The sequence below is a fragment of the Triticum aestivum genome, chromosome 5D (genome assembly GCF_018294505.1).
Source record: "Triticum aestivum cultivar Chinese Spring chromosome 5D, IWGSC CS RefSeq v2.1, whole genome shotgun sequence".
NCBI lineage: Eukaryota > Viridiplantae > Streptophyta > Magnoliopsida > Poales > Poaceae > Triticum > Triticum aestivum.
The window spans coordinates 558,722,358-558,743,318 of record NC_057808.1 but is presented as its reverse complement, the minus strand read 5'-3'; the positions used below and the strand labels follow the sequence as shown (position 1 = coordinate 558,743,318).

The 20,961-nt window shown below is 43.5% G+C and overlaps 1 protein-coding gene across 1 annotated transcript; it reads left to right on the top strand.

Annotated features, from left to right (window-relative positions):
* Window positions 1-2,675: 2,675 nt before the first annotated feature.
* On the top strand, window positions 2,676-6,048 carry LOC123126220 (protein transport protein Sec61 subunit alpha). The gene is made up of 6 exons (XM_044546599.1): window positions 2,676-3,024; window positions 3,307-3,522; window positions 3,625-3,883; window positions 3,960-4,093; window positions 5,360-5,495; window positions 5,608-6,048. Exons 1-6 carry the CDS (start codon window positions 2,690-2,692, stop codon window positions 5,839-5,841), a joined length of 1,314 nt encoding a protein of 437 aa, XP_044402534.1. The 5' UTR covers window positions 2,676-2,689; the 3' UTR covers window positions 5,842-6,048.
* Window positions 6,049-20,961: the final 14,913 nt, after the last annotated feature.

Here is a 20,961-nt window from a genome sequence, read left to right as displayed (position 1 = left end):
GAAGTCCGCCAGAGTGAATGCACGGGCAGCAACAAACTCAATGTGTGTACACTCAGTGACTGCTACCAGATCTGTCTGTGTGGCCATGCAGTCATCGTGCGTCTCGTTTCACAAAGACGAACAATACAGTGTTAACAATGGTCATATAGAAGTCCAGATGCATGTGAAGGCAGGAGTTGAGACTCTTGCTCCTCTATTTACTTCTCATACCAAGGAAAAACCCACGAGGCAGATATGACGCAGCCCAAAGCCTCTCCTCCTGTACATCCTACGCAACCATGTTTTCATTTTCTCCAACTGCCATTTAGCTGTAAACATGGCCCATCTCTCCTCGAACACTTTATGTGTAGTGGCGTAGTACAGTAGTGAGCTGAACTCCTTCAGCGACTTGTGGTGAAGGTGTTTTGCATGTTCTTCTCAATATGCCATGAACAAATATGATGCCACGCGTCCGGAAGGACCGTCCTGATGGCCCTTATCACAGCTACGTCTCCATCAGTAATTACGGATCTGGGCTTCTTCTGACAATTGAGCTTTTCATGTACGTCTCAAGCAGCCAAACATACGTATCTTCCGTCTCGAAGGACACAATAGGTGAGTGCAGCCGAACACCGTATTGTTGCAACGGTGGCCGTTCAGACCAATGAAAGGGATGAATGGCATTCCATACCTATTCATCTTGTACATGCTGTCGAATATGGTCACATCACCGTAGTCCAGATAGTCCACACATGACTGGGAATCACACCAGAACAGATTTTTGAGCCTTACTTCAGCGTCAACAGTATGCTCAAAGTAAAACCTGGATCCTATCCTTGACGCTTAAGCGGGTGACACCCGTCTAAGATAGTGCAACTCAGAGTTATACTCCCTTCATCTGGAATTACTTTATGCTTAAGCGGGTCACACCGGGTTGAGGTAGTATATTTTTAACTAAAAACTGCACATATAAAATAACTATATAGATGTGTATTGATTGCTTCAAGAAATTGCTTGAACATTGGTATGTAAACATTTTCCTTATTTGAAAATTACAAATATGTGTTTCGATTTTAGAAAATACGTATATGTGTTCCATTTTTTCTCCTGAAACGATGTTGTGACAGTAGTTGTGCTATGCATATTTGTTCCTTCAAGAACTATATTCTTTAAATTATGTGCCATAGTTGAGTGTAAGTACTAAGAACTACAAGCATTCTTTTGTGTGTGATAAGAGGGGGAGAAAGGGAGCTAAGAGAGAGGGAGTGAAACTCATGCTCCCGTTTGAGCGTCAACTAATTTTGGATGGAGATATTATATTTTTAACTAAAAATTGCACATTTAATACAACTAAATACATGCATATTGATTGTTTTGAACAATTACATGTACATTGGTATGCGAACGTTTTCCTTTAAATTTTGTACAAATAAGAGTTTTTGATTTTTGAAATTACATATATGTGTTCGGATTTTTAAATATAATGCATCGTCCGTTGCAACGCACGGGCAATTTTTTAGTCAAATCTAAAGTGCCATTTGGATGTGTTTCACAATGGAAAAAAATTTGATGATGTGTGCACAACCTTATGTTCTTTTGATGATAATACATGTCTTATTTATATCATAAGGATCATAGTACAAGCCATGCACATACTGACATGACAAAACTGAACAAATAGCAGAACGCTAGCCTTTGTACAAAGGACTACCAACCAGGAAGTAAACTTACAAACAAGACCGAAGCTGAGCTTGAAACAAACACCCATCACCTCATCTCGCACCACCACAACAACCACCAAAGAAATAAATGACAGATCACCTTCACAGCTGAACTCGACGCGCTCCATCGCTGATATGCAGCTTCGCAGACCTCCAAGATGGTTCATCAAAAGAGAAACCATTACCGTTGAATGAATCAGACCGGAGCAACACTCTGGACACGCCGTTGAACTCCAAATCTGGCACCCTCGCATGACTAAGACGTGGGAGGAGGAAACCATACCTGTCGTCCACGTATCACAAACCCAACACACGATCCACCATCTTTCATATACCGTCGATGCAGACCACAATCTGCATCCGCTCCTGAATTACCTCCAGAGCTCTGCGCCGGCGCTAGAGCAAACGCCATCGCAATGGCGGAGCCCAAGAATATAGGTCCACCACGAGATGGCGTCGCCGCCACACCATCATTACTTGAACAGACTGGATTCCAAATCCATCCTCGCCCATAGGACCAGTCGCCTCATTGGAGTAGGATATGAAGAAATTTTAGTCAACGCCGTCATCGCCACCCTCGAAGCCAAGATGATGAACATCCTAAAAACTAAACTACTTTGGCCTAAAACTATCCACATGCGTGCATCAGGCGACCCCCCTCACAACCGATGACCGAGGTTGTCGGCAAAGTGGAGCCGCCAGAGGACGCGGCGGAGGAACTCCCTGTACTGGCGAGATCGCCTCTTCCTTAGAAGGAAGAAAGAACGATACGTCCCCGACGGATTATGATTTTTTGTTTGTTTATTACCTGTCGAGGTTTGCACGTGTCCACAGCCTAATCCCAGTCCAAGCACATCGACGCTCCGTATGTATTTCCAGGCGGACTCGGTTTCAACTCCGCCGCTTGCCCGATCGATATATACGCCCCTCCCTGCCAAAGAATCGATCTACTATAATTAACTTTGTGCTGAAATCAATCAATCAAATCAATGGCAGGTCTTAATCGCTTGCGGCAACTGGTGGGGCTCTTGCCGGAGGTCGCCGACCGCCGTGCTACCCCTGTTCCTTTCCGGAACAAGGCGGTGAACACGGTCACGTCGGTCCTCGTCTTCTTGGCCGGCAGCCGGCTGCCGCTGTATGGGCTCTCGACCACCGCGGCTCCAGACCCCTTGTACTGGATCCACGCGGCCGGCGCCTCCAACTACGGCACCATCATGGCTCAAGGGGTATACCCTCTGCTGGCATCCGAGCTGGTCATCCATCCATTGTTCGGACTGAAGGTTGTCAGGCTCAAGATTCCCATGGAAGAACGCATGCAGTTCATGTGAGTCGTCCCTAGCTTATTTTCACTTCTTTTTTTTAGGGTTTCACCATTATTATTATTATTATTATTATTATTATTATTATTATTATTATTACTATTATAACTATTATTATTATTTTCCTTTTGTACGGGTGATTAGTAAAAATATGTTTTTGCAAATACAGGCAGCTATTATGTAGGAGTATGTATGTATTGTGAGTGGTAGTTTACAAGAGCTTCACTCTTCTGATTGATTCTCGTGTGTGTACTGTGTAGTTAATTTCAACTTTTTAACCTATGCAGGAATAGGTCGCAGAAGTTACTGGCCATACTGATAGCCATGGTGTCGGCAATTGGCTGTGTGTTGAATGCGGGGCAACTCGGTTCGGGGAATGCGATTCTGATCGCGCTCCAGCTTTTTGCTGGAGGTGCCATTGTCATTTACCTTGATGAGGCCCTTAAAAAGGGACACGGGCTGGTATCAAGTGGCATTGCTCTCTTCACTGCCACCAACATCTGGTAATTAAGCATAAAAATCCACATATGTACATCTTATATACTACGTTTATAAGTATATTGAGCCGGCCGGCTAGCTAAATTGTGCGTTCATTATATTTCTAGCGCGTGTTTCCTCTGGGAGCTGGCATATGGCGGCGTTCATGGAGGAGACAAGGTGCCGAAGATGGTTGTTGCTGCTGGCATGTGTGCCTTCTTGGCGCTCACGGTGAGACTACAAGGCTTGCGTCTCCCGTTGGCAGTGAGGACACATGGTGTTGAACCTGCGTTACAAGCCAACTGCAGCGTGAACCTGTCCTACCTCTCCTACATGCCCATCATGTTTCAAGGTGCCATTGTTTCAAGCATGTATTTTTTCTCACAGGTAGGTAGCGCTAGCTAAAAACTATCCATTCTTATATTATTTCTCCGGAATATAAATTGAGCTACTACATTTGCAGCTGTTATACTTGAAATACGGCGAAAATAATAATGAAGTGATCAAGCTGCTCGGCAAGTGGAAACGGGATTATCGGTACCCTCGACAACCTATTCCCATCGGCGGGGTCGCACACTACGCAACCACGCCACCAACGTGAGTACACGCACGGACATAATAAATACGAATAACTATTCTTTCCTTGCATCTTGGACGAAATCTTTATGTAGTATGTTTATTTAGCTTGCTAACCAGCGCTTGATGAGTTTCTTTTTTTGAAACGTGTATCGCTTGGTGTTAGCTAACCTTCGCAGGAATGAACTAGTACGTATAAGATATATTTTTTGTAGAACTCGTACGTACAAAGTAGCAGTGCTCTAGTCAATTTACTGTAATTTCCCTACAAAGGAAAAAATAGTACTCCTATGTATGTATTTTACAGTAATTTTCCTACAAAGGAAAAAATAATACTCCTAGCGATACCCTAGAAGTTTCGCTTCCGGAAGCCGAGATTTATGATCAGATTGGGTTTTTTAGATGGATCAGGGATTAGATTAGGTCAAATGAAAATGACTAAACTGCCCTTTTAAATAAAGGGCTAGATTCGAGTGATACTGTGGTGTGGTTGGGCTCGTCGGGCGCGTCGGGTGCGCGCGGGACGTGCGGGACACACGGGTGCAGTCGGGCTCGTCAGGCGCGTCAGGCGCGCGCGGGACGTGCGGGACGCAGCGGAAGCCGTGGCAAAGTGCGTACGTGGTGTAGTGTGTGTGTGCTCGTGGCTGTAGCGTGTGTGCGTGCGTCGCGTAGCTGGCGTGAGTTAGTGGTCGGTTGGGGTGGCCGGGTCATGCGTGCATGCATTAGATGGATAAGTTAGTTTGCATCAGGTTGTTAGCTGGTTGTTCGCTGCATGCATGATCGGGTCAAGTGGCCGTTGTAGAGCAGAACGTGGGCGTGGATGCATGCGTGACGGAAGCGTGGGCGCTGCGTCTCTGCCGGCTACAAAGCAGGCTGGTATGCTCGTGTTTGGAGGGGCGTTGTGTATCCAGTTTGAAGTAATGAGAAAAAGGATGTACGTTGTGGCCGGAAAAACATCTCTGTTATCTTATACTTCTTCTACCTTCGTCCACTGAGACTGAGAGAGAGCTGCGCCAACAAAAAGTTCTCATGTATCATAGTACATACTCCTTCTAATCCTAATTAGGGTAAGACCACATATATAGTACTCCTTCGGTTCACAAATGTTAGATGCGCTTATCTTTTTTCTGAATCGTATGTTTGCGTGTATATAGACAGGTTTTAGTTCATATTGAAATACCCAAAACATCTTATATTTATGAACAAAGGGAGTAACATATATCTGCATATCTGATTTTTATTTCGTTTTACCCTGTAAACTAATTTATTGATTCATGGGAAGTGCAGCTGGGCTGACTTAGCAAGAGATCCGGTCCATGTTACACTCTATGCCGTCTTGCTGCTGATGGGATGCGCTCTTATCTCGGCAACATGGTTTGGTATTCGTGTATATTCAAGGAAATATGTGGCCAGGTTGCTCGGGGTATATGTTTCTTCCTTAATTTAGACTTGCCTTCCTTCATATATATGTATACGCTCTCAACTTCTCATTGTCAAGAACCTAGCTAACTGCTTGTTTGGGTACGTGCATGCAGAGGCAAATTCCTGTGACGCCTGCACAGCCCGGCTCCATTCCCAGGAACCGATGGAAGCGTCATGTTGCCATGATAGCACTTCTCGTTGGGCTTTGCGTCGGTGCCCTGACTCTCATGGCAGGTTTCATCGGTGTGCCTGGTTCCGGAACTGGAATTATGCTCGTCGTCACCGTCGTGTGTTCCTACTTTGAAAGGAGAGCTGGAGATCAGGCTGCTGATGCATTCGGCCTCTAAGGGGACTATCTATTCTATTGGACCAAAGGAGTTCCATTCCTAAAATACCTGTTTATTTAGGTGTCAAACAACTAGTAATATTCTCACCAAAGGAATGTAATATATTCGTTTATTTGGAAGATCGTTCTTCCAAAGTCTGCACTAAGTCCCCGATAGACCATATATGTACTGTATCTACCCCGCTGATCGGTAATTAACATGGCGGGCCTGAAATTTTTCCATTTTCAAACTTTTCTTCTTTTCATTTTTTGGCACTCATGGTTTCTCTCCTTTTTTAAACAAGAAAAACCTGCCCGGCCCTTATGGTCCTCCTCCATATTTATTTTTTGTTCCTAATCTTTTAAGTTCCCTTTTTAATCATATTTTTTTTTCAAAAACCATGGATTTTCTAATTACTGTCTCTTCAAATTTTCTGTAAAAAATTTATGTCATTCAGATAACTTTTAGTTTTAATCCTTTTATCTGTTTCCTAAACATTTGTAGTATTTTATCCTGTTGGCTGGGCTATCACATGTGTGCAGTCATAGCTACGTGAGCAGATATTAAATCACTTCATTGTCGGACAAGGAATCCCTTAAGAAAAATACTTAGCTAGCCTCACTCGTTATTTTTCAACTCAATCCACTGACTGCCTTTATTTACTACGACATGATTCTCTAGCCGGCCGGTAAAGATTTTAGCATGACAAAGCATAGAATGTCAACCCCTCACAATGTGCACACATATGAATGCATGATATAAAAAAAGCATCTTGGTAAACCCATTCATACGAGCGAAGTAAGATGATCATATCAGCCTTCCCTTCACAATCACTCACCAAATTTCATCATTACTACTCAGTTGCTCTAAATGAATAATTTCCAAAAGAAAATATGCAAGTGTGTCCATGTCCATGTACTAGGACCTCTAATCTGGAAGGCAAAATAATTGTACAAAGAAGACAAGGAAATCTTCTTGGGTTTTCTTCATTAGTCCAACACTTATAAATGACAAGATATGGCAAATATTTATTTTTCATTTTTCAAAGCACATGATACGAATGAAATGAAAAATGAACCGAGATATCTTTTTGAATTTTTTTCTCAAGCAAGACAAGATGTAATAAAAGGCACAAGATCCAAAAAGAAATAAAAAGTTATCAAAGAGAAAAGGAAAAGGATACAAACAACAAGAGAAAATATTTTTTGTGTCTTTCATAAGGGATAAGAAGAAATAAGAAAGCAAATCAACGAAGAAATATTATTGCAATTTTCTTAAACCCAAAGAATAGCAATCATAACCAAATAATAAGGAATGAGAAAATATTTATGTTGTTTTTTAAATATCAAGAAGAACCCAAAAGGAACGAGAGGAGAACAAATTTGACCTTTTTGGAATTATGTTTTTAGGGAAAATCGGTCAATGCCACTATTAAACTTGGATTCATGTCACCTCGATTCATGTCCTCCTGTTGCTCCCACCATTTTTTAAAATATGTGAACATCTTTTTAAATATCATGAACAGATTTTTAAAACCACGAGAATAAAAATTAACACAATGTAATTTTCTAAGTATATATCTTTTTTTTACTTTCTATATTTAATATAAGACAGGAAAAAATGAAAATTATCCCACTGAAAAAAAAACATAAAGGAAAAAAATGTAGTAGTGTGATCCACAAGCGGATGCCTTGAGTCAAGCGGTTTGTCCATCTCACACGAGGCAAGACGCAATGAAATCACTAACTAAGGAGTAACCTTTGCAAATGTTGCCTCATCTCCTCTGGTGGTCACAAGTGGTGCACCAATTTTGCACCACTTGTCGCAATCTTACAGTCTTAATTAGCGGGATTTCTACCAATGCGTAGGTGGGATGGAGGGTTTTGTGTGTGCCTGTTTTAATCTATATCTTCAAAATAAAATATATCTTCAAGCGTTCATCCAAAATCACGAACTATTTACACTGTTCGTACCTCACGTCATGATCTTTAAAATTAAATCTCATGTTGATAGGTTTCAACAAACCTTTTTTAGGCAAATCTTTGCTCCTAGCTAGCACTAACCTATGCTTCCAATGTGAAATAACCCGAGCTCCCAACTAACACTAACAAAGTGCGCCCCAACGTAAGATCACAAGTAGCACTAACATGCGTGCTCCAAACCAATAGTGGCATGTTCTCACTATGCGTACTAACTCATGCTTCGAAGTGAACTAACATGTCGTTCCGCACGAATGAAGTACAAAACTATGCTCTTCCCAAGTGAACTAACTTGGGCCCCCACGGGGTTGAAGCACACCTATGGTTTCATGTGAAGTACACATTTGGTCCACACGAGAACACACTCGTGCTCCCATGTGACCACATGTTCCACGCGAGACCACGCACGTGCAGGCTCGGTCCTGATGGAGGGGGGGGGGGGGGTGGCGTGGCCTGGCCCAAGTAGCAACTACTAGATCGCTATAATTAAGCACACAACGAGCGAAATCACTAATTATGGAGTACTCGTTGCAAAGAACACTCCACTTTATCAGGTCACGACAAGTGGCGCACATGCAGCATATCACTTGTCTCAACCTGGGAGTTTTCCCTTTTTTCATAGATCTGTTTATTCAAAACGTTTTATCTTTCAAATGGTGTATCCAAATTTCGAACCGTTTTCACCATTGGATTCCTCGCGTCGAGATCTTCAAAACCAGATCCCATGTTGAAAGTTTTGATGAACTTTTTTTCATGAAAAAACCGGGCGAAAAAACCGAACCGAGAGCACGGTTTTTTCCCTTTCCGAAAGAGGCACGCCCGTGCCTCTCGCAAAATCACAAACGTGCCTCTCGTGGAAGCAAAACCGTGACTCTCGTGGAAGAAAAAAAACAGAAAACACATTTTTTCCGTTTCCGAGAGGCACGGCCTGCCTCTCGCGAAAGCAAAGCCGTGACTCTCGCGAAAGAAAAAAAACAGAAATCGTGTTTTTTGTTCCTTTCTGAGAGGCACAGCCGTGACTCTCGCGAGAGCACAACCGTGCCTCTCGCGGAAGCAAAACCGTGACTCTCGCGAAAGAAAAAAAAACAGAAAACGCGTTTTTTATCCTTTCTGAGAGGCACGGCCGTGACTCTCGCGAAAGCACAACCGTGCCTCTTGCGGAAGCAAAACTGTGACTCTCGCGAAAGAAAAAAAAACAGAAAATGTGTTTTGTTTTTCTCTTTCCGAGAGGCACGGCCGTGACTCTCGCGAAAGCACAACTGTGCCTCTCGCTGAAGCAAAACCATGACTCCCGTGAAAGAAAAAAACAGAAAACGTGTTTTTTTCGTTTCCGAAAGGCACGGCCGTGAGTCTCGCTAAAGCATAACCGTGCCTCTCATGAAAAAAAACCGTGACTTTCGCGAAAGAAAAAAAAGAAAACGCGTTTTTTTCGTGCAAATTTTTTTTTTTTTAAATTTTTCTTATCGAAAAGCTAAGGAAGACTGGGGAAAACCAAAACGTCGAAAAAACCCAGAAAAAAACCGTTTAAAAAGCCGAAAACGCGTGCGAAAAATAAAAGAAAAAAAATTCAAAGGGAGCGTCCAGAGCGCGACACGTGGCGAATGGCGGAGAGCACGCCAAGTGACGCTGATAGTAACGAGACTACCGAAGAAGCGCTCGTTAACTAGTTGCTCCCCACAACGAGGACTCCTGAACTAGAGCGACCCATCACTGGCCTCCAATCACGTACGACGTTCGTGCCGACGACTTGCACTGATCTGGCACCCGGCACGAGACGGTATAATTGCTATTTTTTCCTAATCGCTTCATCGCCTTACGACGCCGTCGCCTTGCATGATCGCATCGCCATCAGTTCACCTCCTTTGAGGCCACAGGGATGCCCGGTGGCAGTCGGCAGTCTTCCGCTGTCCCCGCGGCCACGTTACGAATGGCAGAGAAGGTTAGCCTAATAGCCTATAAGTGCCTTGATTTTTTTTTACGAGGTCTATAAGTGCCTTGATGATATACAGAAATTCATAGATGACATCGATATTGCGTCTTTTTTAGTGCGACAGTACAATGATGATGGACTGAACGGGCACTGTTGAGTGGTATATATTATTCAGCTTGGTACATTTGCATCTTGCGAGTTTGACTTTATATTCCGTAAGATTTTTTTCAGATAGGCCGCCACTCATGCCATATGGTTATTGATTGAGTACTTTTGTAGCTTTTTAATAGTTCGGGATTACCGGTTGTTTCTTTAAATTTCGGCATGTTCATCTAATCTATACAGTATACATCTTGCAATTTTATCCACTGAGAGGAAATTACTGGATGAGGATTAATTAGTAATGATGCATCTCAGAATCTTATGATTTTATGGTAATATGTATAAATTGTTCGATGCAATATTGATGCATTTGAAATGTTTTTCGTAATATATTAGCATAGTGGCTATTATGTCATCATTATATTAAAGGGCCCCTAATTTTAATTTCGCCTCGGGCCCCCAAAATGTCAGGACCGGCCCTACGCACTTGACAGAAAGGAAAACAAGAAAACTAATGAGTAATAAATAAACATAAAAAAGTAGAAATCAAAGAAAGGAACAAACAAAGCAAAAAAAAAAACAGCAGAAAACAAGATAACCAAGCGAAAAGTTCAAACGAAACTGAAAAATATGAGAAAACCTCATTCTTGTAGTACTACCTTCCTGGCACGCTTGTGCGCGCCAGAGGCTGGCAACCCAGCACGTGTTGGCTCATGCGCCAGCCATCACTGGTAGAAAAAAGCCCTTTAGTCCCGGTTCGCAACAGCCTCTAGTCCCGGCTGTGCAACCGGGACTAAATATGCGGGACTAAAGACCCCCCCCCTTTAGTCGCGCTTCTTACGGACCGCAACTAAAGGCTTTAGTCCCGGTTCTTGTGGCTGACCGGGACTAAAGGCCCGTCCACGTGGGCGCCCGTGGTCCGTCGGGGCGGAGGACCTTTAGTCCCGGTTCTCGTGGCCAACCGGGACTAAAGGCCTCCTCCGCAGGTTTAGGGTTTTAGCCCCCCTAAACCTGGTTTCTTTTTAGTTTGGAGTGTTTTATTTCTTTTATAATATATTTTGTGTTCTATTTTAATTTTGATAAAGTTTCAGTACACATATTCTACGCTACTATATACATGCATATGAAATTTCAAACAAGAAGAATTCAAGAGGAATATATAATATATATTCAATCTCGGGTGACCATATACAACTTCGAACAAATTTCCATACACAATTAGGATGGATGACCATATACAACTTCGTACAAGTTTCAATCTCGGGTATGCATATAAATTTCTTCGTCCTCGATATAGTGTTCTCCTTTAGGATTGATGAATTCCCTCATGAAAAATCCTGCTAATTTTTCTTGAATTGGTCGGAAGCGAGCTTCTGGACTAAGCCTCCTCCGCAAGTTATCCGTCGCGTTCCGCACGCTATCCGATGCCTTCCGCTCAGAGGTGTGTCTCCGGATGTTCTCACAAACATAGTATCCACATAGATTGGTCCCCGGTGGCTGCTTATCCACATTAACTAACCTTCTGAAATCTAGCTCATGTTTGAATTCACCGACAATTTATTCTGAGAACCGTCTCCAAACCCTACAGGGCAAAGAAAATTAAATGAACAAGGGAGTTATTAGTTACTTGATATTAGGAAATGAACGAAAGAGACCGATCGATATAGAGCTCAAATGATTGAAAATAATTACTTTTGCAGCATTTTTCTCATGTCGGCCCAACGCTTTGGATCCGAATCCATAGAGTCCATGATTAGAACTCTGGAGGTGTGAAGTTCAATATTTAGCAGAATCCAGTGGAACCTGCGGACACGTTACATGCACAGTCATGCATAACTCATCGATTAGACATACCATGCATGGAGTAAACAAAAGAGAATGGGCACAAGAGAGAAACACTCACCCAAAATGGTAAGGAAATAGAATATGACTTTTGAGTTGATGCTTTCTAAGAAACTTGTACAAGTCTTTCTCCACGTCTTCGGGGTGATGTTGTAACACATGTCCATTAACGATATGTGGGTCAATGAACCCAACATCATGGATGTTTCTTATTTTGCATTCCCAAATCTTCAATCTGCATAATAGCGTACGCAACAATATAGTTAGGACAATATATATATATATATATATATATATATATATATATATATATATATATATATATATATATATATATAGTGCAGGCAATGAAGAACGAGATGAGGTAGAAATAAATCACTTACAGAACGTAGCAACTCAGCATAGATTTGTCGAGGTCGCGCAGATTGAACAGCTGGAACAATTCACTCATATGAACTTCTACAGAGTACCGTTTGGTGTGATGCTCATCTGTAACATCCGCATAAATATATTCTTTGTCGGCCCATGTTATGAATTGCTTGTACCAACGTAGCAGATTTCGCATTTGTGGTGGTAGACTCTTTTCCCGCGCAGGCTCGACGAGAGGCCCATTGCGCACATATTGTAATGCTATCTCACATACTGGTGCATCCTCAAGGCCTAAGAAGGCACGAAGAGTCAAACCCATCTCGGACGCTTGTTTCATGGCACTCGCTACAGTCAATCCAAGTGCTGCCGCAGCTGCTATGATCTCGGGGTCCTCTTCCGGACAGGCTTTCACTATGAGCGGGGGGATCGATTGTTTCTTCTGCATCCCGAGCTGGTCAACTTGTTTCCCGCTTTTTTTCTTTCTTCTTTCTCCTCCTTCAATATTTTTGCTTGCCTACGAAGTTCATGTCCATAGTCGTCAGGCATATTCAGCTCGGCTTGGGACGGTGTCGTCAAAAAATCCTTAGCCCACTTCTTTTGCTTCTCAGTGAATACTTGCTTGGGCTCAGGCTCTTTTGTCGCCTTCATATCCGCCTTCCATTTCTCATAATCAGCAGACGCGGCCAATTTGGTTTCAGCTTCACTAAGTTCCCCAGGCCTTGGGAGGAGAGGCTTCAGTGATGGCTCCGGTACCCTTGTGGTCTTAGGTACATAAGGGTCCGGGTTAATAGTCCAGGAGCGGGTTTCCTTGCTGTCCGCCTGCTTCTGCTTCTTCGCCGGAGGTGGATTGGGGGGCATCGTACCCGCCGGAGGAGGATTGGGGGGCGTCGTACCCGCCGGAGGTTGTGGATCGGGGGACGGCGTCGAATGGCGTGAAGGAGGTGTAGGTGAACCACGACGACCACCACCACCGCCACCGCCACCACCACCACCACCACCATCGGAGGGGGGTGGACTTGCTAGCCTTGGCGCCTCGCCTGGAAACACTATGTACTTCTTTTTCCATAGAATGAACTGGCGCTTGACATCTCCAAGTCTTCTCTTCCCTTCAGGTGTAGGTTTGTCAATCTCCAGGTCCTCAAACCCTTGGACTATGTCTTCCACCGTGACACGAGCATAGCCATATGCAATGGGGTTGTTGTGGTGGAGTGCTCACATTCTTTCATCTCCTTTACATCATCCACGGGGTAGTGAGGCTCCGGTGCACGAATCTCGATCATCGGTGCACTAGCACCAGGCGGGGCATCCGTGGAAGCCACGCTGCTTCTCCGCTGCTGGCTTCCGCGATCCGCTTCATGATCTTCATGCGGCCCTGCAGCCGATTTTTCTTTCACTAGTTCATGCACGGTCTGCTTCAACTCATGGAGTTCCGATGCAAACTTCGTCATAAGATCTGCATCCCGGTCCGTCTTTCTCTTACGGCTTCTGTAACAGTACGGGTCATTGTCCTGGGAAAACCCTACTTTCCACGGAACTTTGCCTTTGCCTCGTACACGTCCTCCGTGTTCATCATTCCCGAGGGCTGTTGTCAGTGCGTCTTTCTCTCTGTTGAACTTGATCAAGCCCTCTTGAGCTTGGGTCATTGCGTCAATAAGGGCTTGGGTGGGAGCAAACTGTCTCTGCCGGTGAACACACACCCCTGTCTCCGGGTCTAGCGATCCCCCATGCCCGTAACACCAGCTTTTTGCCCTTGGGTCCCATCCCTCTGTACCTAGAGGGATTCCTCGCACCCTCAGGTCCTCCTCCATCTTCTGCCACCTAGGCTCCGAAAGGCGGTATCCTCCTGGCCCATAATATGATGGAACTTTTTCTTACTCGCATTATCCTTATTTTTTTCGATATTTCCTTGAAATGCTCCGATTGCTTTTGCCTCACAAATTCTGGCCAATCATCTTTCAGTTTCTCATGTTGTCCATTGAAATCCGGAGTCTTGCCCTTGTTGACATAGTCACGGGTTAAATTTTTCTTGAAGTTCCGGAATGCTTCGCCCATCTTCTGAAGAGCGAACTCTTTAACTAGCCTCCTCCTCTGACGTCCACTCGGAACCTCGTTACCGAATTCATCGACTTTGTTGTATTCCGGAGGTAGAATGAAATGTTCCATAAGCTTTCTCCAGCAATCCTTTTTCGTTCTCTTGTCGACAAAACTGAAACCAAGACGTGCCTTCTTTGGCTCCTTCCATTCCTGGACGGTGATCGGGACGTTGTCTCTAACAACGACTCCGCATTGGTTGATAAACTTTGAGGTGTGCTGTAGGGGCTTGCCGGTTTCACTGACAAACTCAATGGCATATGTTTCTCCTGTTTTCATCGCCTTGGATTTGCCACGCTTTGTCGTACTCGATCCGGAGGGCTAAAAAAAGAAAGAGAGTCGCGCGCGTTAATACATATGTATTCACATTTCAGTAAGTTTGTATCACGAGAGGCTCAATATATATATACCTCGCCGGAGGTGGTTGCTACTTGCAATTCGAGATCGTCGGTTGTTGACGGTTGACCTCCGTCGACAATGTCCGTTCCTTCACCTTCTTGATCATCGACAATCTCTGTTCCACCGTCAAGGTTTAGAAAAGAAGAGACTACATCCTCTTGTTGCTCATATTCTGAGCCCGGCACATAAGGAATCTCGTTGTTGATGATGCCCATTAAATAACGTTCAGCCTCCGGATCCCTAAGCGGCTCGGCTCTATCGTCCGCCATATGTCACTCCTGCATGTAGTAAAAATTCTTTAAGTATAAAGGAATTAAAAAATAAGATTAAGGGGACATAGAGGAGGAGGAATTAAAAAATAAGATTCTTTAAGTAAAATTTTTTTTTTCTTCTTCTTCCTCTTTCTTCTTTCTTTCTTCTTCTTCCTTTTACTTTTTTCTTTCTTTCTTCTTCTTCCTTTCTTCTTCTTTTTTTCTTCTTCCTTTTTCTTTCTTCTTTCTTTTGGTTTTCATTTGGTTTTCATTTTTTTCTTCTTCCTTTTTCTTTCTTGTTTTTTCTTCTTCCTTTTTCTTTCTTCTTTCTTTTTTTCTTCTTCCTTTTTCTTCTTTCTTTCTTCTTTCTTTTTTTCTTCTTCCTTTTTTTTTCTTCTTTCTTTTTTTCTTCTTCCTTTGTTTTTCTTCTTCCTTTATTTTTCTTCTTCCTTTTTTTTTCTTCCTCCTTTGTTTTTCTTCTTTCTTTTTTTCTTCTTCCTTTGTTTTTCTTCTTTCTTTTTTTCTTCTTCCTTTGTTTTTCTTCTTTCTTTTTTTCTTCTTCCTTTTTTTTTCTTCTTTCTTTTTTTCTTCTTCCTTTGTTTTTCTTCTTCCTTTGTTTTTCTTCTTCCTCCTTTTTTTTCTTCTTTCTTTTTTTCTTCTTCCTTTGTTTTTCTTCTGTTTTTTTTTCCTTTTTTCCTTTTTCCTTTTTTCTTCTGTTTTTTCTTCTGTTTTTTTCTTCTGTTTGTTTTTCTTGTGTTTTCTTTTGTTTTCCTTTTTCTTTTTTCTTGTGTTTTCCTTTTTTTTGTTTTTTTCTTCTGTTTGTTTTTTGTTTTCTTTTGTTTTTTTCTTCTTCCTTTGTTTTTCTTCTGTTTTTTGTTTTCTTTTTTTTTTTTCTTCTGTTTGTTTTTCTTGTGTTTTCCTTTTTTTTTCTTCTTTCTTTTTTTCTTCTTCCTTTGTTTTTCTTCTGTTGTTTTCTTGTTCCTTCTTTCTTCTTCTTCCTTTTTTCCTTTTTCTTTCTTCTTCTTCTTCCTTTTTCTTCTTCCTTCTTCTTCTTCTGCCGGCGCGCGGAGGACGGCAGGCAGGGCCAGCGGGCGGTGGGCGGCAGGGCGTCGGGCGGCGGGCGGCGGGCAAGGGCAGGGCACGGGCGGCGGGCAAGGGCAGGGCACGGGCGGAGGCGGCGCTCACTGGGGACGGGGGGCGGGTGGCGCGCGTCGGCGTCGGGGCAGGGCTTCGGCGTCGGCGTCGGCGTCGGCGTCGGGGCAGGGCTTCGGTGTCGGCGTCGGCGTCGGGGCAGGGCTTCGGCGTCGATCGGCGTCGGGGCAGGGCTTCGGCGTCGAGAGAGGAAGAATGGGAAGTGGCGGAAACTGCTAAGTGCAGTATTTATAGACGCACCTTTAGTCCCGGTTGGGGAGGCGGACCGCGACTAAAGGTACCCTTTAGTCGCGGCTGGCCACACCAACCGCGACTAAAGGGTACCCTTTAGTCGCGGTCCGCCTCCCCAACCGGGACTAAAGGGTTTTGGCGCCGCTTTCGTTCCCGCGCAGAAAGACCCTTTAGTCGCGGTTGGGGACAACAACCGTGACTAAAGGGTACCCTTTAGTCGCGGTCCGCCTCCCCAACCGGGACTAAAGGGTCTGTGCTGGAACTGGCGCGGTGCGGTGGGATGTTTAGTCCCACCTCGCTAGCCGAGAGGCTTCGACAGTGGTTTATAAGCGCGGCTGCGCTCACCACTTCGAGCTCCTCTCAAATGCAGGCTTACGGGCCTATTCTGTCACTATGTGCTTGTGGGCCTACTGGGCCTTCTGCGGGCCTGAATCCTGGCTCATTGATGGGTTTCTAGTCATATTCAGGCCGTGTTGGCCCAGTAGGAGGCATATTTTTTTTGCCTGTTTTTTGTTTTCTTTTTTGCTTTATTTATTTTGTTTTGTTTCTACTTACAACAAAAAACTTATTTATTTTATTTTATTTTGTTTCTAATTACTTATTTATTTTACTTTATGATAATTATTTTTGCTATTAAAGTTTCTAACAAAAAAAGTTCTTTATGAAAATTCTTTTAGCTTTCAATGATTTTGAACAGAAAATACTTCGATAATTTTAGTTGAATCAATTTTATTTATGTTATTAAAATTTATTAAATTTTATATTATTTTGTTTCTAATTCATTTTAAAATCTTAAAAATACAATTATATATATCAAAAAAATCAGAAAATAAAACTAATTCATTTTAAATTCTTAAAAATACAAATAATATATAAAAAAATCAGAAAAATATAACTAACTCATTTTAAAATCTTAAAAATACAATTATATATCAAAAAAATCAGAAAAATAAAACTAATTCATTTTAAAATCCCTTGAAGGTTTGACAAAAGGTTTGATACATCATTCAGTTCATCGACCAAATACAAAGTTTGGTACAATAAATTATTACACATCAATTCTTCCCTTGTGTCCCTGCTTGCTTACGATTTTGCCGTATCCATGAAGCATCCTCATCATTTAACTTAATGCTTGGGTCAGTGTTCACTTTGAAGGGCGGAATTTCACCAAACATATTATAATCTTCTGACATGTCTGTCTTGTCATCCACTCCCACGATGTTTCTTTTCCCTGAAAGAACAATGTGGCGCTTTGGATCATCGCATGATGTACTGATCATTTTCTTATCTTTCCGTTTCCTCGGTTTGCTACTCATGTCCTTCAAGTAAAAAACCTGAGCGACATCTTTGGCAAGGACGAATGGTTCGTCAAGGTAACCAAGATTGTTGAAATCCACCATTGTCATTCTGTATTGCTCGTCCACCTTTACCCCACCTCCTGTTAGCTTGAACCATTTGCACCGGAACAAAGGGACCTTAAAGGAGGGTCCATAGTCAAGTTCCCATATCTCCTCTATGTAACCATAATATGTGACGTTTTGCCCATTCTCGGTTGCTGCATCAAAGCGGACACCACTGTTTTGGTTGGTGCTCTTTTTATCTTGGGCGATGGTGTAAAATGTATTCCCATTTATCTCGTACCCTTGGAAAGTCGTTATAGTCGAAGATGGTTTCTTGGCCAACATGTACAGCTGATCTCCAACATTATTGTCATTCATTAAATGTTTTCGCAACCAACTGCCGAAAGTCTCCATGTGGGCCTTTCTAATCCAGGATTCAGGCTTCCCCGGGTTGTCCGAGCATAAAATATTCTTGTGTTGCTCGAAGTACGGAGCCACCAAGCTGGAATTTTGCAGAACTGTGTGGTGTGCTTCCGTCATAGAATGACCGTCCATACATATCGTGGATTCCCTTCCGATCTTGCCTTTTCCACTTAGTCTCCCCTCGTGCCGCAATTGAGGAATACCAATCGGCTTAAGGTCAGGAACATAGTCAATACAGAACTCAATTACCTCCTCATTTCCATAGCCCTTAACGATGCTTCCTTCTGGCCTAGCACGGTTACGAACATATTTCTTTAATACTCCCATGAACCTCTCAAAGGGGAACATATTGTGTAGAAATACAGGACCGAGAATGGAAATCTCTTCGACTAGGTGGAGCAGGAGGTGCGTCATAATATCGAAGGAGGATGGTGGGAACACCAACTCGAAACTGACAAGGCATTGGACCAAATCGTTCTGTAACCGTGGTAGATCTTCTGGATTGATTACCTTCTGAGAGATTGCATTGAGGAATGCACATAGCTTCACAATGGCTACTCGAACATTTTCCGGTAGGAGCCCCCTCAAAGCAATCGGAAGCAATTGCGTCATAATCACGTGGCAGTCGTGAGACTTCAGGTTTTGGAACTTTTTCTCCGCCATGTTTATTATTCCCTTTATATTCGACGAGAAGCCAGACGGGACCTTCATACTGCTCAGGCATTCAAAAAAAATGACCTTCTCTTCTTTAGTAAGAGCGTAGCTGGCACGACCTTGAAACCATTCCGGATGCCGGTCATCTGGGTCTTTCAAAAGTTGCTGGTCCTGCCGTGCTTCCTTTGTATCATTTGTCTTCCCATACACGCCCAAGAAGCTTAGCAGGTTCACGCAAATATTCTTCGGAACATGCATCACGTCGATTGCAGAGCGGACATCTAGGACTTTCCAATATTCTAGCTCCCAAAATATAGATTTCTTCTTCCACATGGGTGCGTGCCCGTCAACTCCCCGCGGAACTGATTGTCCGCCAGGACCCTTTCCAAAGATGACTTTCAAATCCTTGACCATATCAAATATCTCAGCACCAGTACGTTCCGCAGGCTTCGGCCGGTGATCTGCCTTGCCGTTGAAATGCTTGCCTTTCTTTCTTACGTTATGATTTCGGGGAAGAAATCGACGATGACCCAGGTACACGTTCTTCTTACAATTAACCAAACGTACACTTTCAGTCTCATGTAAGCAGTGCGTGCATGCATTGTATCCCTTATTTGTCTGTCCCGAAAGGTTACTGGGAGCAGGCCAATCGTTGATGGTTACAAAAAGCAACGCTCATAGGTCAAATTCCTCTCCTTTGTGCTCATCCCAGACACGTACACCAGGTCTGGCCCATAACTGTAGAAGTTCTTCAACTAATGGCCTTAGGTACACATCGATGTCGTTGCCGGGTTGCTTAGGGCCTTGGATGAGAATTGGCATCATAATGAACTTCCGCTTCATGCACAACCAAGGAGGAAGGTTGTAGATGCATAGAGTCACGGGCCAGGTGCTATGGCTGGAGCTCTGCTCGCCAAAAGGATTCATGCCATCAGTACTTAGACCAAATCTTATGTTCCTTGCGTCAGCTGCAAAATCTTTGAACACTCTGTCGATCTTTCTCCATTGCGTTCCATCAGCGGGGTGTCTCAACTCCCCGTCGGACTTACGGTCCTCTTTGTGCCATCGCAACGACTTGGCATGCTTTTTGTTCATGAACAGACGTTTCAACCGTGGTATTATAGGAGCATACCACATCACCTTGGCGGGAACCCTCTTCCTGGGTTTCTCGCCCTCAACATCGTCACCAGGGTCATCGCCTCTGATCTTATAACGCAATGCAGTGCATACACTACAGGAAACAGCTACTTTGCCGTCTGCCATGGCGGACGGCAAAGGCTCGAAAGGCGGACGGCAAAGACCTTTGCCGTCAGCCGCGGACGGCAAAAGGCTCCGGCAAAGAAGGCTACGGTAAACAGCTGCTTTGCCGTCTGCTTCCTGGCGGCGGACGGCAAAGGCTCTTTGCCGTCTGCGGCGGACGACAAAGAGGGCGGACGGCAATATTTGCGCTGTCAGTCCGTTAAGTGGCTAACGGCAGACCTTTGCCGTCCGCCGCAGACGGCAAAGAGCCTTTGGTCTTTGCCGTCCGCCTTATGATGTCATCTACACGTCACTAGATGGCAGGTTCTTTGCCGTCTGCCACTGTAGGCAAACTGACCAGGTTCTTTGCCATCTGCCACGGACGGCAAAGTCTTTGCCGTCTGCCACTGTAGGCAAACTGACCAAATGGGTCAGCTCCCAGGAAGCACAGTTGGCTGCCACGTGGCTTCTTTGCCGTCCGCGGCAGACGGCAAAGAGCTCTTTGCCGTCGGTGGCAGACGGCAAAGAGCCTGCATATTGTCTGTTTTTTCTGTTTTTTGTTAAATCCCACAATTTGCACAGAAAATATATATGACATATAGATATATTTCACAGGCATTCATCACATAAACAAGTTCATACATCATTTCATACATAAACAAGGTCCATCCATCATTTCATACATAAACAAGTTCCATCCATCATTTCATACATAAAGAAGTTCCATCCATACATAAAGTAGCACTCCATAGCTAAGGTGACTAGAATGAGAAGACAAGAATGAGAAGACAAGAAGAAGAAGAGTAGAACAAGCACTCCATCCAGCACATAATGAAATCTGCAAAATGGCAAAATAAGAAAGTTAGAAATGGATCGTTTTTTAGGTAACTAAGGTGAAATGGATCGTTTTTGAGGTAACTAAGGTGAAATTGATCTTTTTTAGCTCACTTAGGTCAAATGGATCATTTTTGAGCTAACTTAGTTGAAATGGATCGGTTTTGAGCTAACTTTGTTGAAATGGATCATTTTTGAGCTAATTTAGTTGAAATGGATCATTTTCAGCTAACTTAGGTGAAATGGATCATTTAAGAGCTAATTTAGGTGAAATGGATCGTTTTTTAGCTCACTTAGGTCAAATG